Source organism: Caretta caretta, chromosome 8 (assembly GCF_965140235.1).
Source record: "Caretta caretta isolate rCarCar2 chromosome 8, rCarCar1.hap1, whole genome shotgun sequence".
Classification (NCBI taxonomy): Eukaryota; Metazoa; Chordata; order Testudines; family Cheloniidae; genus Caretta; species Caretta caretta.
This window is the reverse complement of record NC_134213.1, coordinates 103,176,414-103,192,727: the sequence shown is the minus strand read 5'-3', so window position 1 is coordinate 103,192,727 and position 16,314 is coordinate 103,176,414. Positions and strand designations below refer to the sequence as shown.

Genomic DNA, 16,314 nt, shown 5'->3' with positions numbered 1-16,314 from the left:
CCACTTCTGGTCCGGTCTGAAACTGGTAAATGCAGAGAAGCATGAAAATGAATATGCAACCAAAGCTAATTTTACTAGAGACTGGTAAAAGACTAGCTATGGGTGGAAGATTCAAATAGGTTCTTATTTCATCTAAACCTGGTCACCTATCCACAATAAAATCATCACCTGGAGAATGATCCTGAGCAATCATGGTGAAATTTGAAGATGAAAGATCAATATCCTCTCCACATTTCTATCAGTTGTTTGTTTTCATAGGACTAGAAAATATATTATCCTAGCAAATAGGAGATGGATTAGATGTGACCAAATAGTTTCCATCTCTGATGGAAGTTCTGGTTACTGTAGGCTCAGACTTTACCTGTATACATCAAAATATCTGCTTATGGTCTTTAAAATCTGAAATGATCTGAACTCTATTACTTGTGTTCCCCCAGGGAAAGGATTATTGGTCTTACATGGGCCAAAGTGGTACCAGCATCGTAAACTGCTGACTCCAGGGTTTCATTATGACGTTTTGAAACCTTATGTGCCATTGATGGCAGATTCTACCAAAGTGATGCTGGTAGGAATGATTACTGCTATTGCCATATTTATTATATTAGTTTCTTATCCTTGATGGGTTGAAGGCAAAGTGATGGATCAAGAGTTTCCTTGCTGTTACCTTGCTGTTATCAGCCTGTACAGTCTATAATTCTATGAAAATTCTCTCTTCTGGTGGTTAGCTTTTTGAATGAATCCCAATTCTTTTCTGAGATATTGCAACTAATTGGTCCAGAAGCTGTACAGACTCTGTGGCCGAGCCTATAATATCATTTAAAAAAAAAAAAAAAGATAAGGGACCAGGGCTGATCAGAGAATGGTGTTTTGAGTAAATGAAAATCTGGCTGTGACCGGTCTGCTGTCCTTGAAAATTTCTGTTTTTTTTCCTCATCAAAACTGAAAAACAATTTTTTAAAAAACTTTTCGGCAGTTTACAGCCAAATATTTTTGGGGGGCTGAGTTTTGTTTTCTCATGAAAAGTTGACCTTTTCTATGGAAGATGCCCCGGTGTTCTGAGCAGCTCTGCGAGGGACACATTTTTCAATGAAACGGTTTGTGAGGGATGGGTCCCAACCAGCTCGACTCGAGTTAATTAATGCATTTTGCTTGTTAGAAATGTAAGGAAATGGGCAGTCCGGGCCTTTCTGAAGTGGATTCCAGCTGCAGTATTTCCTTGCTTTTCAATAGCTAACAATTCTAGAACAATTCTAGAATCCAGGGATTTGGGGTTCCATTTTACCATGATCCAAAAATCACATCTAATCATCAATAGTGATTACTGCTATATAATAAGGCATTAAATAGGTTCTTGGTGGCACTCTTTGAAGGTACTTATATGAAAGGCAGGATTAAATAAGGGATCTCATGCATTCCTAAACCCTAGGATTGGGGACACTTCAACCCTGTGATCTGGGGATTAGAAAATACCCCGAGATGCCAATATTCACAATGTTTAGACTGCAAGCTCTGCTTTGCATAGTACTCAGTGCAACTACAGTTTCACTTCTTGGTGGGCTCTATGCAGGAAAAATAATAGTTACCAGATTTGTGCACGGGACCATCATTAATTTCTGCAGCTACATTGTCAGGGAGTCTGGGTACAAGAGCAACTAAACAGGCAATGCATTGTCCCTGAAAGAACTCTGATTCCATGTGGACAACACTGCCTTCTAGTGTGAGAATTAAAGACAGGCCTGCAGCTTAGATTCACTGCTGAGGGAACTGAACATGTGCACGGAGAGAAGCAATAATACTGACAGACTGGCATGAAGTTTGAACCACACGGGGCTATCGTTACAGAAAAATAAAACAGCCCTATCTTCTGTATGTGTCAGCCAATATAACTGGGATTGAACGGGGGATTTCCACTGCTGAAAACATCAGCCTGTACATCTTGTATGGAGCTAAAGAGCCTCCGGGTGTAGTGGGGAGCTGTAACAGACCCAGACCCTCTTTGGAATGGGTCTGGAAGGGGCACACATTCACTAGCAGGTCACACCTCCTTAAGACTGACCAGTATTGCTGCCTTTTTTGCTGCTTTCTTTAATAGGGCAGCAAAAAAGCTAATACATTCCAGTTTTAAATATGATGGGCAAGATTCTCCCTTGCCTTCTTGTGGTGGTGCGGGGCGCATAATGCCCCACTGACCCAGCTTTTCTATTTAGCCTGCAGCTTCAGGTGGGCGGGAGGAGGGAAGGTGAGATCCCACGTTGCAGTGTTACTACTTCTGATCCCCAGCAAGTTGGGCAGGGAATAGGATAGGAGGGGAGCAGAGTGGCCACAGAGTTGTGGCTTCTCCCCCCAACATGCCAGTAATAACCCAGTGCAAGCTTCGAGGTGTTAACAGCTGGAAGCCATTTACAGAGTATAACACCTTTACTGAACCTATAAACTTACAAACCATATAACAGATGCTGTTATTCTGATATGTGCCATGAGAGGGTGATCTCTCTCTCCATGGGCTTGGTAGAATTTATTGATTCATTTTTATATCTTGGACAGCTAATATTGATTATTTTTAAGCATTTTTTTTCAATTTTTGATTTAAATTTTGACAGTTGCGCAAAATTATGGGTTAAGCTTTTTTTGTATCGTCAGTTTAAATTTTTCACAGTTTCAGGAAATGATTGGGGCGGGTGGGGGGGTGTCAGACAATAATTATTACAGAGAGATTGAGATTCAAAAAGGTAACGCTTTCTAACCATTAAAATACAGTTTGTCAACATCATGTTGACAAAGTTAAAAGCCTTAAATCAAACTTTAAGTATCTGTATATTTTGATTTATTATCTATGGAAATATTTCCCCCCTCTGTTTGTGTATGTATTTGAAATTAACATTCACTGATATTTATCAATGCATCTAATCCTTCCAAGCCTATATAGATATGCTACCCCCCCCCCCCCCACACACACACACAAGGAAGCAAGCTGCATCCTACAAATGATTGAATCAACTTACACCCCTACTGATGCAAAGGAGAACCCAGGATGGAGTTGCAAGTCTTTTAGTCAATTTCCTTCCCAGGGCTGCTTCTGGGCTAATCTAGCTATGGCTACCCCTAGGCAGGAGTAAGGAGCAATACAAATCATATACCAACGCCAAAGCATCTGACATCCTCAGCCACCAGTAGCCTTTAGATCAGTCAGTACTGGTACCTGAAATCATTGATCAATGAACAAGTTATTTTTAGATTGACTTTTATTATAACACCTAAGAGCCTCACAGTGACACAGGAAACTAAACATTAAGAGCCCATTGTGGGACCACTCAGCTGTCTTTGTGGCTTCTGCTGTACTCAAACACTTCCCCTTGTGGCCGTTATTTCTGACCTCATCATGATGTGAGCCCGAGGCTTCTTCCAAGGAGGCCTTTGGCAATGACATTTGACACGTCAGGATGGGCTGTGGGCCAGCATTAGTGTGTCTCCTGTCTGAATTGACACTGGCAATGTTGGCATGGGACAGATATCTGTCTGGTAGCGAATGTGCCTCGTAAGGAAGAGGAAGGTTCTGCTCAGGCTGGGGGCAGAGTGTCTGGCATCCTATACATGGGGACTACAGTGAAAGCTCACTCCTGTGCAGGGGGCTAGCCCAAGACCTTTGCATCAGGGTTTGGCTAAAGAGGGACCATTTGTACACAGTAATTTTGGGGACTAATTTACCATACCCTAAGATACCCTGCAGTGTAACGATCAAAGCAACTGACTCTGGACAAAGGCAAGAGAGAGAAAAATAACTTGGGTCTATACCACAAGTGCCAAGTCGATTCCTAGCTTCCTCTTGCTTCAAGGTAGCATCTCTAAAAGAGAATTAAGGGAACATCTCCCTTTCCCATTTTTTGTCCCCAGAATACACAACTGGTTCAAGGTGTCCCTCGTTTATTTTTAAGGTGGAAGGTAAATGCTGACATTGCAGGGCAAGGCATTTCTGGGCCTTCTCACCTGTCTCCTTCCTGCACTAGGATAAATGGGAACAGCTGATCGCACAGGAGAAGTCGGTGGAGCTCTTTGGACATGTCAGCTTGATGACTCTCGACAGCATCATGAAATGTGCCTTCAGTTACCAGAGCAACTGCCAGACGGACAGGTCAGTACCGGGTGCTCTCGGGTCCTCATGGAAGGCTGCTATTCATTGGCCGTGAATAAACTGTGCAAGTTGCTTATGCCTGATAAATTTATCCCATCTTCATTTTAAAAGTTCTCCAACAGTCCATAAGTTTAATGGGCGGTATGCACAGGAATCCTGCCTCTGGCTGCCAGTCACCCTGTGCCAGAGGTGACTTTTACATTTCCCAGAGTTTTATACAGTCTCAGCATGTACATTTTCTTCTCAGCAGATAACCCACAGCAAAGATTCTGCCTCTGCCAGAGTGTCTCTGGGGCTCCCAGGAGCGGATGCATTATTGAGACCACTGCCGCCTTTTCAAAGGTTGCAATATTTGCTTCCCTCCCTCCTTAGGCAGAGAGGAAGGATGGTCTTGCAGTTCAGGCATTGGACGGGGATGCGAGACCTCTGGCTTCAATTTCCAGCTCTGCTACAGAGTCCTTTTGTGCCACTTAATCTCTGTGCCTCAGTTTCCCATCCGTAAAAGGGGAATAATAATTCTCCCTTTCTCCTACCCTTTGACTGTCTTGTTTATTCAGACTGTGTATTTCCCTGCAGCATGGTCCAGTGTACTGTGTCTTACCATATATGCAGACAGGACCTAGACCAGAAGATCTCTGGTCTTGCATAAGGCCTTCCGTTGCTACTGTATTATAACTAATAGCGATAGCCCACTCCTTCCTGGGTGGTATCTGGTTGAATATATGGAGTCCTGATGTATTTGCCCCTCCCTTCTATTCTTGGTCACCATCTTCCGCTTTAAAATCCCGTTCAGCTGCTCCCCCATGTTACATTACGGTACTAACATTGCTCATACCTCGGAGAGAGATAACTGTTCCCTCTGAGATGACAGTGCTGCTTTGTAGCCTGTGACCAGGAGGTGCTGGGAAGTCATGGTGTCCATGGGTGAAAGTGAGCAGGGCCCACGTGCACCGCGGCATACAATATTTGATTTCCTGAAAGCAAATCCCTTCTGTTTGTCCCTCCCCTCCAACCCCAGGGAGAATTCCTACATCCGAGCCGTCTTTGATCTCAGCTACTTGGTGCACCAGAGGCTGCGCATCTTCCCGTATCACAATGATTTCATTTATTGGCTCAGCCCTCATGGTTTCCAATTCGCGAAGGCCTGCCAGCTCGCACACCGCCACACAGGTATTTTTCCCAACACCCTGGCCTTTGGTTTCCTGAATCCTTTGTGCGTTTCGGGTGTTTAACAGCAGCCATCCCAACATGCTCCAACCTTCTTCTAAAAGGCTAGAGCTGAGAGAGTCGTGCAGACTACCTGGCCCATACACTCTCTGGCCTCAGTGCCGAATCTTCAGCCAGGGGTCCAGTTACTTGTCAGATGTACCAGTTGTTTCTCATGATGTGAGCACAGGGCAGCTAGGAACCAGGCTGAGACCCAGCAACTCATTTCACATTGGCTAATGAATAGCCATCCTGGGGTAACAGCTTTGGCTGCTGACTCATGCCCGGTCTGGACTGGAATTGATCAATGACCTTTCTCTGAATCCTAATTGTGCCCTATTGTTCCTGAAGTGTAGTAAATGGGGTTGGTGGAGGTGCTAAGGTAAATGGGGTCAGGATAGGAGGAAATCTCCACTCCTGAAGTCCTCCTTCTAACAGATCTTTGCTGACGCACAAGGGCCCATCTCTTCAAAGGTATTTAGACGCCTAACATCCATTGATTTCAATGAACACCAGGAGTCTAAATCTGAGGGATCAGATCTACATACTATGGTAACAGAGTGAGTGCTACCATGTTCCCATAGGTCAGATGAGGGTTGGTGCAGTTGAATGGCCACCCCACTTTGTGTTTGGAGAGCACGTAGGCAGTCTCCAGGACTACAGTGCTCTACCTGCGGTAGCTGAAAGGTGTACGTCAACCGTTTTCTAATGCAGACAAGGTGATCAGGGAGCGGAAGGAGTCTCTCAAGGACGAGCGAGAACGTGAGAAGGTCCAGAAGAAGAAGCACTTGGACTTTCTGGATATTCTTCTCCACGCCAAAGTGAGTTATGGAGGAATGTGTGTGCACTAAATACCACCAAGCAGGGGGTATGTTCCACTGGGCTTCACCACCAGAGGCCTGGGTGAGACTAAGTGAACTGCACCCCTGTGCTGAGAGCCAGCACAGGACCTACGCATCACTTAGGCCCTCAAATGAGGGCTGAAGTGATGCATAAGCCTCATGGCTGGCCTATTGCATAGAGTGAATTTCACCTGGTGACTAAATAAAATATTCCCTCTTCTCATCCTACTGAAAGTTGGGTGGGCCTCCAGACTTTAGCTGCAGGGTCCCCCAGACTTTAGCTGCAGGGTCCCCTGTAGAGAAAGTGAAAAGAGAAGTTAGTCCCCATGCTCAGTGAGTCACCAATCAAGCATCCAGATGTAAACCTCACTTCTTGTCTATAACCTCCTTTTCCAATCCGCAATAATTGATTCAGTCCACGAGGGAGCCCCCTTGCTTCAATTTACCCCTCTCTAGCATAGGCAGGCCTTGCTCTCAAGTCTTTCCATGGCGCTGGAGAGTGAAAATATTCTCTTCTCCCTTCCTCATGGTTGCTTGCTGGAAGCTCCTGGAGTGGCGTGTATCTACACAGAAGAGTGGAGAGGGCAGATGTGGTGTTTAGACGTTGCTTGTAATTATTAGAATTGGGAGCACTGGCTGTTGGGTGTCTGGAAGGACAGGAAACAGGAAGGAGGGGGGAGGAGTTGAAGAGGCTGAGGGAGAGCTACTGAGGGTGCAGCAGCAGCTTGGAAAAGAGGTTTCCACTTTAAAAAATAAAGTCCTGTTGACGTTTGTTAGTACCTTGCCTGGCTACTACAACAGCAGATAAATTTTTACAGGGGACATAACTCCTTTCCCCGGACAGGTGGCATAACTTGGACTAAAGGGGCAATATTAAGAAAAGGAAATGTAGATGTAACCCACACACCTCCTGGGTGTAGTGTTCTCTCCCATCTAGTGGCACTGTGCCCACTTAGAGAAAGATATTAATGAGTCTGCTCTACAGCCTTAGCTAACAGCCAGTTGGCTTTTAGCTCATGCTGTACAAGCTCATGCACTAAGTTCCGGAGGTCCCAGGTTTGATCCCGCTCACCAACGACCAGGGTCTGTCAGCGTTAGATAGATACAACTGGTCAAAAGTTGGTCTAACTTCATGGCAGTCAATTGGCTAAGGCCAGAATGAATTTGGCCCTTTGGGCCTCCAGAACAGTCTCTGCAGGAAAGTGGGAGAGCATGTTTCCTGGAGAAAACCAGAGAAGTGTGCTGTAAGGAGCGATTCTCCATTGCTCCTCCACAAGAGGAGCCAACCTGCCTCTTCCCATTTCTGAGCCAAGGCGAGGTAGCAGTTGTTGTCCATGGGCACTGTAACAAAGAGATTTTGGATTCCTGCCTGAACTGGTTGGCCTAGCCATAGCCAGCATGATGAGTGAATGTAATTCCTACTGCTGGATTCATTTGTGCCACTGACAGTGTCCATGTGTCATTAGGATGAAAACGGAGCTGGATTATCCGATGAAGACCTACGTGCCGAGGTGGACACGTTTATGTTTGAGGGTCACGATACCACAGCCAGTGGGATCTCCTGGCTCTTGTACTGCATGGCCCTGCACCCAGAGCACCAGCAGAGATGCAGGGAAGAGATCAAGGAGATTCTGGGAGACCGGACTACTATCCAGTGGTGAATCTCATATTTTTGTATTTATTTGATTCCACCCTATCAATATCGTTACTCGGTGATAACATATTAATAAATGTTGCTTAGAAAGCCAAGTTGCTCAGGGCCTAGTTTTCAGAGGCACTGAATATACAGTAGTTATAACTTCATTTGATGTAGTGGATGCTACGCCCTTCTTAAAACTGGGCCTGCAATATCTATATCAGTGGTTCTCAACTTATTTATCATTGTGGGCTGCAGCCCGGACCCTGATCCTGGACCCCCACCTTGCGGGGCCAGCTGGCTGCCTGCCCCAGACCTTGGACTCTCGTTGCACAGGGCTGGCCAGCTGCCCTGGAGCTTGCGGGGCTGAGCGGCAGCGTTGGACCCTGGAGCTTGTGTGGCCGGGTGGCGACCCTGGATCCCCGACCGCGCGGGGCCGGCTGGGAGTCCCAGACTCCCGACCCCGCAGGGCCAGCTGGGAGCCTCAACCCAAGACCCCCACCACACAGGGCGGGCCGGCAGTCCTGACCCCACCGCGCTGGGCAGAAGACAGCCTGGACCCCGCCTCACTGGCCAAGATGTAGCGCATTGCTGAGCTGGGCTGCAGCTGTGTGGTAATTGGGTCACATGTGGCCCAAGAACCTCTGATCTATATTTAATCTAGTCCATGTAACTGCATTTCAGGGCATCGGGCAGTGCAATATGTTACCCACAAATTAAGTCTGAGCAGATGTAGGGAAAATTATAATTCCAAATCACAACCAAAGGTGTGCCGGATGAAAACTCTGTGTGTGCTCTGTGTACAGCTGTTGCTTGCTAAAATAGCTCTACTGGGAATATCTGTATCACTCACTCACACCCTTGCCTTTGGGTCATTTCAGGGATGACCTTGGCAAGATGACTTACAGCACCATGTGCATTAAGGAGAGCCTTCGTCTTTACCCTCCAGTACCTGGAGTATCCCGACAGCTCAGCAAACCCATCACGTTCCACGATGGACGTACTTTACCAGAAGGTCTGTACATTTGGCTTCCTCTTTTCCATTAATTTTAATGGTCAGATTCTGCTCTCAGCTATAAAGATACAACTCCCATTGACAGCCAGGAGAGTTAGAATCATAGAATCATAGAATATCAGGGTTGGAAGAGACCTTAGGAGGTCATCTAGTCCAACCCCCTGCTCAAAGCAGGACCAACCCCAACTAAATCATCCCAACCAAGGTTTTTTCAAGCCGGGCTTTAAAAACCTAAGAAACGGAGAGAAGGATATGGCCCACTTCTAAATAAGTTATATGCCATTAGAAGAGCAAGCATTTATATAAAAAGAAAAGGAGGACTTGTGGCACCTTAGAGACTAACCAATTTATTTGAGCATGAGCTTTCATGAGCTACAGCTCACTGTGAGCTGTAGCTCATGAAAGCTTATCTCTGAGGTGCCACAAGTCCTCCTTTTCTTTTTGCGAATACAGACTAACATGGCTGTTACTCTGAAACCTATCATTTATATAAAAAGCTGCAGACATCACCCTCTGGTTGTCAGGAGATGAAATGCAGTAAGAAGAAGGTGATTAGAATCAAACTGTTGGAAACCAATTGAATGAATTCCGACGCAAAAATCTTCAGTCAAATTTTTGACCGCTCTAATATTAAGAGCGGAGACTTAAGTCCTTTAGAAAGGGATACTCAATTGCTCTAGGGACTAGTGTTGGGTAATGGAATTGCACATTTAGCCAGCTGAAAAACAACATATGACATTAGTGAGCAAGAATGATTTGTGACCACTGGTCATGTGCCTATATGAAATGAATCAATGATCTAAGTTCAGTTAATAGATGCTACGGCCAGAAGGGACCATTGTGATCTCCTCGTCTGACCTTCTGTATAGCAAAGACCAGAGAACTTCCCTACCCCCCAAATAATTCCTAGAGTAGATCTTTTAGAAAACATCCAATTTTGATTTTAAAATGGTCAGTGATGGAGAATCCACCACAACCGTTCGTAAATTGTTCCATAATTACTCACTGTTAATTAATGCTGTTTCACTGTGGATGGGTATCATATCATACAGAAACCCACCACAACTGAAACATAACTGAAGAGAGTAGAGACGGAATGAGATCTTGGAGATTAAACTCCCTCCAGGCCAGTACTGTGAAACCTTGGCCTGGCTCAGGGGGCAATTTACACTGCTGCTGCTCCCTGGGAAATTTCTTATTGGTGGACAAACAGATTTCTTTCTGCAGGATTATCCGGCCAGCACCCTGCCCTAGTTCTGAACTTTGCACAATATTTGCTTTAAAAATGAATGAGGAAAGTTGGACTTTGCTCTCCTGTATCCATTGCATTTAATTTGTTCCTCTCTATTCATGCCAGAGTCTCGATTATTCACCTCAAAGTGTGTAGTGTGAAATTTACCCCAGGCCATGTGCCAGAACAAGGTGTACGCCTCATTTAAATCCTAAAAAATAAGGATTAATTGGGATGTGAGTGGTTCATGAGCCCTTCTGCACAGAGATGAACTTCACCCCCTACTGTTTAAATACATTCATTTCTTGGTTTATCTTATACTAGATGATGGTTTTATAGTTTAATGCCTGACAATTTTCATGCTCACGGGGGTTCCAGTAACCTAAACAAATTGGAATGGGATGCTACTCTACAGTCACAATAGGGATATCATGGGCTCGCCAGAGCTGGGGTGTCCTGTGGAGCAGGCTTACCTTAATTTAGTTTTCTGTAAAATAATTTTCAACTCAAAATGGTCACCTGGGTGTTAAAGACCATAACATAACAGTCTTTCACAGATCTAACCAAACTATCAGTGTTAGGCCTATGACCAGCCCAGGTTTTAGTCTTAAATCAGGGAGACGGAGCCTTCTCTGTCACAGCCACACCCAGAACTGGCCTTTGAAAACAGCAGCCAACCCTTTTTATCTGTCTTCCTGGCCCCTGATTGGCCTCTGCCTGCTCCCAGCCCTTCTAGCCTCACTTTTATTCATCCAGCAGTTGATCCCGGGAGGCCTCTCTAGGCAACTCCTGGAGGTCTGAACTCGCTACCCTTCTCTTCCGAAAGGACTGCTTCATAGGGCAGGATTGCCATGCCAGCAGGGCCTCCAGCAGGGGGCAGCAAACACCTAGTACCCCCCTGTCAGAAGGAATCAGCAGATTTTCACCCTGTTGACTTGTTCTTCTCCTAAACGGATACTGAACAAGTGACATTTAATTTGGAAAACAAATCAAATAGAAATCCTCTGACAGGGCCTGATTTAAAACCCATTGATTTTACTGGGCTTTATATCAGGCCCCTCAAGCCCAAGATAATATGTGATTGGCCCCTTGTGAAAAGCAGTCATTGAAGTCCAATGTTTCCTCAAGCTGGAATTTACACTCCTGCTCAAAGTGTAGACATACCCCAAGAAAAAACTATTCAAAACTGCCCTTTTTTCTTCCAAGCCCGCTGTCATGCTTTTAAACACATGTGAACTGAGTTCTACCACATCTGAGTAAATGATCCCATCTTGACCTACAGACGGAGAGACAAGACACACAGATTATTTTGTACTGAAGCTCCACTCTTCTGATCAGCAAGTGGGCTGCTAAATCAGGGGCTGGGAAAGATGTAGGTGCAGCAGAAACTTGTTGCTAATTTCCACCTCCTGGCCACTTACGCAAGTGTCAAATGTAGACAGATGGAATAAAATGGATTAAGAACAAAGAAATTATTATTTCACTCAGAGGGTGGTGAAGTACTGGAATGAGTTACTTAGGGAGGTGGTGGAATCTCCATCCATAGAGGTTTTTAAGGCCCGACTTGACAAAGCCCTGGCTGGGATGATTTAGTTGGTGTTGGTCCTGCTTTGAGCAGGGGATTAGATGAGATGACCTCCTGAGGTCTCTTCCAACCCTAATCTTCTATGATTCTATGAAATAGTAGGTCCTTACATCCCAATTCCTGTTCAAAGATTCATAGGAGAAATGGCAAAACTTCTATGGGCTTCAGTGGGGCCAGGATTTCATCCACAGACTAAGGCCAGAAGAGACCACTGATCACCTAAGCAGGTTTCCTGTGTAACACAGGCCATAGAATTTCCCTCTGTAATTGCTGCATCAGTAAACATTTTCTCCCCTTTGTTTGCTTTACAGGCTCTTTGGCTGCAGTAAGCATCTATCTCATTCACAGAAACCCCAGCATATGGAAAGATCCGCTGGTATGTTTTCTTTTGTCGTTACGAGACCCTTTCCGCTGCAAGCAGTGCATTCAATGTATGTATTTTAGTAGGTGAGCTAGCACCTTTAGTAGCCAAACACCTTGGCACACAGGCCCCTGTGATTGAAGATTGTAGGCTGCACACGTTTCATACACACTGTGTTGTGACTTTCCTGGCTTTGTCTCCCCAGATGGGTGGGTGGCATTGATGAGCTATTTCTACTTCACAAAAACACGCCCTGCCCTGCCCCCCACAAACCCCACTCCCTCCCCCCCTCCCCCCCAAAAAAAAGTCCACAAGAAAATCCATGTGCGTGGGCACACAACCCATGGAGTCCGGTCGCCTCGGTTTAATCCTGGCTCGAACAATGTCTGACTCCGTGGTCTTGGAGACATCCTTGAGTCAGAGACCTTTGTCAGCAATTAAAGACACAGTTAGGGGAGAGCAGCAAAGGGATTTCACAAGTCCACCTGCCTCCTCTGTGTTGATTAGGCATTTCAGGAAGCCTCTTCTGATGGGTAGATCTCTTAAAGCACTTACACAATAGTTATTTGCACATCTGTACCATCTTTTTATCTGAAGATCTCCCAGAGAGTCTAGACATATTAATTAAACCTTCCCACCCCTTGAAGAAGGGGCACCCAGAGTGAGCATCCACTTTTCAAAATGTGGGCCCAGACCTTTCTGTGGGTGTCAGTTTAGCCAAACAGAAATTGGCTTTGGTAACAATCTGTACTGGTACCTCACAAGGGCACTGGAAGGCTTAATTAATTGTTTGCATTGCAATCCTCAGTTAATGTCCCATAGCTGTGCAAATTGTTGATTATTATTAAGTGTTTTTGGAGCCACTCCACGCCCAACTGAGAGATTAAGTCCTTACTCAGATTAATAAAATAATAATCCATCTCAGTGTGTCACAACCTTGTTTTGAGCTGCAAATCGGGTTGAGCTTTCAGACAGGCAAAAGCCCGCAGGGAAACTTTCTCCCTGATTCTTACATCTAGTGAGTGGCTTTACAATGCTAGAATCCCCATTATACAACTGAAGGGCTGTAATTTATGAAAACAGAGACAACTAGAGCCAGGTGGCTAACTAAATAATAGCCATGATCCTCAAAAGTGAGTAGTGATTTTTGGGTGCTCAACTGGAGATACCTAAAGAACATAGGACTGGAAGGGACCTCCTGGGACAGAGTCCAGTCCCCTGCTTTTGCAGGCAACTCTGTGATATAATCCCATCCATAAACATATCAAGCTCCAGCCTGAAAATTAGGGCGTCTGCCCCACTGCTCCTGTTGGGAGGCTGTCCCAGAACCTAAAACAGGGTGGGCAAACTTTTTGGCCCAAGGGCCACGTTGGGATTCAAAATTGTGTGGAGGGCTGGGTATGGAAGGCTGTGCCTCCCCAAACAGCCTGGCCCTGCCCCCATCCGACCCCCACCCACTTCCCACCCCCTGACTGCCCCCCTCAGAACCCCCGACCCATCCAACCCCCCCCAGCTCCGTGTCCCCTGATCGCCCCCTCCGGAGACCCCCCCCACCCTAACTGCCCCCCAGGACCTCACTCCCGATCTAAGCCCCCTTGCGTTTTGTCCCCTGACTACCCCCTCCAGAGACCCCCCCAACCACCCCCCCAAGACCCCACCCCCATCTAAGCCCCCTGCTCCTTGTCCCCTGACAGCCCCCTCCAGAGCCCCCCTGCCCTAATCACCCCCCAGGATCCCACCCCCTATCCAACCCCCTGCTCCCTGTCCCCTTTCTGCCCCAACCCCTATCCGTACTCCCACACCCTATCCAACGCCCCCGTTCCCCGTCCCCTGACCGCCCCCCGAGACCCTCTGCCCCTTATCCAACCCCCCTGCCCCGCCCCGGCCCAGCCAGGCCCCCTTAGCACGCCGCCAGACATGCTGCCGCGCTGATCCGTCGGCGTATGCAGCCCCCCCACCCCCCCCGCCCCAGAGCGCTGCTCGCATGGCGCGCTGAGGCTGCGGGAGAGAGGGAGCAACGGGGGAGGGGCCGGAGCAGCCTCCCCAGCCGGAGCTCAGGGGCTGGTTAGGAGGAGCTCGCGGGCCGGGCCGGTTAGTTTGCCCACCCCTGACCTAAATCCTCTGATGTCTGGACACCTTCTTCTCATTTCCAGCCTGAATTTGTTTGTGGGAGTAGATCCCCAATTGTTCTTGTGCCAAGATTGTGCTTTATTTTCAATAGCTCTTTCTCCCGCTCTAATTTACCTCCTCCGCCATTTTAATCCAATGTATTTAGAGAACAATCAGATCCCCTTCCCAGTCTTCATTTTGCTAGGCTTTTAATCTCCCCTGGTTAAACAGGCCCTCCATTCCCCCGATCACCCTAGAAACCCTTCTCTCCACCTGTTCCAATTTGAATTCATCTTTCTCAAACATGCATGACCCGAGCTGTCCACTATTCCAGATGAGGTTTTATCAGTGCCTACTACTGGCATTAATACTTCTCTCTCTCTACTGGAAGGACCTTGCCTGATACATCCTAGGACTGCCTTTACCTTTTTTCCCCAGAGACACATCAGTGGTGGCTTATAGTCTTACTGACAGGTTTCAGAGCAGCAGCCGTGTTAGTCTGTATCCGCCAAAAGAAAAGGAGGACTTGTGGCACCTTAGAGACTAACCAATTTATTTGAGCATAAGCTTTCGTGAGCTACAGCTCACTTCATCGGATGCATTCCACTGATGAAGTGAGCTGTAGCTCATGAAAGCTTATGCTCATAATAAATTTGTTAGTCTCTAAGGTGACACAAGTCCTCCTTTTCTTTTTATAGTCTTACTGTGATTGACTAAGGCAGCCTGGTCTTTCTCCTCCTGTTTCCAACTGATGGATAGCAGAAATACTTATTAGTCTAAGTGCATAACCTTGCACTTTATACTATTAAATTTCATCCCATTTCTATTACTTCAGTTCTCCAGTTCTACCTGTATTGTTGATGGCTCCCAATTTGGGTCATCAGCAAGTTTAATTAGGACACTTCCCTTAAAGGGACCTGACTTTCAGAGGGCAGGTACTTGACCCTTCCTGGGGTTGAAGTGGGGAAGAGAGACACAGATTCTAAGGCCAGAAGGGACCATTAGATCATCTAGTCTGATCTCCTGCACACCAGGACCTAGTAATTCCAATATCAAGCCCTCCATTTCTATCGGAGCTAGAGAAAGCTGTTTAAATCAAGATTGGATACCTATGTAAAGACTTCAAGTGATGGAGAATCCACTGTGTCCCTTGTTCAGTGGTTCCATGGATAAGCAGTGACTGATTAGCCACTGGGCCAACGGGGCCTGTGCCCAGAGGCCCTGGCCAATTGGAGGCTCCTGGAAAAATGGGTGCCCCCTGCACTCCAACCCACTGCATCTGTCTGGCACTCCAGCCGGGGAGCGGGGTCAGGGTACGAGGGTTTGTCCTGCTTAGCCTGCCTGGCGCTCCTGAGGAGTGGGCAAGGCCCCCACGCTCCGACCCCGCTCCCCAGCAACAGTGTAGGGGGGACTGCAGGTGGAAGGGGTTGGGAGGGGCCCCCACTTGCTCTGACCCAGGGCCCCACAAAATCATAATCCACCCCTATGGATAAGCACCCTCACTGTGAAAGATAAGTTGTGCCTTGTTTCTTGTCTGAATTTGTCCAGTTTTATCCTATAAAGGAGTCTCAAATTGGGCATCGAGAACACAGACACCAAGGCCACTAGTCGCTTCTGAAAGAATTGGTCAGTAGTTTTGAAACTGAAATGATCATTGTTGTTTGTTTTTTAAATGAACTCTTTCATTCCAGGTGTTTGATCCGTGGAGATTTTCTCCAGAGAACATCTCTGACAGACATTCTCATGCCTTCCTGCCTTTTGCTGCTGGGTCAAGGTGAAGTATATTTTAATTTAAAAAGGCAAAGGGAAGAAAAGAACCCACCATTGTTAAATGTGATTTAGCAGATGTTTCTATTTGTATTGCAGAAGCACTTAGAGACCCCAGCCAAGAACTAAGGTTGGGCCCCATTGTGCAAGCACAAAGGAACAGATGAGCCCTTCCCCAAAGACAGACAATCTTAATATTTTCTACCAAGTTGACATCAGTTTTTATCTATATTCCGGTAGCACCCAGAGGCCCCAGCTAAGATCCTGTCCCACCGTGCTAGGCAGTCATGTACCATCACCCGAAGAGCTTATAATCTAAATACACAAAATAGGAAAGTAGCATTATCCTTATTTTAGATACCGGGAACCGAGACACAAAGAGATTAAATGACTTGGCTGGGATCATGCAAGGAGTCTACCCCATCTCAGACAA

At 46.5% G+C, this 16,314-nt stretch overlaps 1 protein-coding gene across 1 annotated transcript in view; it reads left to right on the top strand.

Annotated features, from left to right (window-relative positions):
• Positions 1-16,314, top strand: part of LOC142068304 (cytochrome P450 4B1-like) — a 29,927-nt gene that overhangs the window by 10,607 nt on the left and 3,006 nt on the right. The window contains exons 4-11 of the mRNA XM_048862639.2: positions 438-565; positions 4,005-4,129; positions 5,148-5,299; positions 6,050-6,156; positions 7,644-7,834; positions 8,695-8,828; positions 11,956-12,020; positions 15,806-15,888. Of these exons, the coding sequence (XP_048718596.2) occupies positions 438-565; positions 4,005-4,129; positions 5,148-5,299; positions 6,050-6,156; positions 7,644-7,834; positions 8,695-8,828; positions 11,956-12,020; positions 15,806-15,888 (985 nt within the window). The remainder of the gene's footprint in view (positions 1-437; positions 566-4,004; positions 4,130-5,147; positions 5,300-6,049; positions 6,157-7,643; positions 7,835-8,694; positions 8,829-11,955; positions 12,021-15,805; positions 15,889-16,314) is intronic.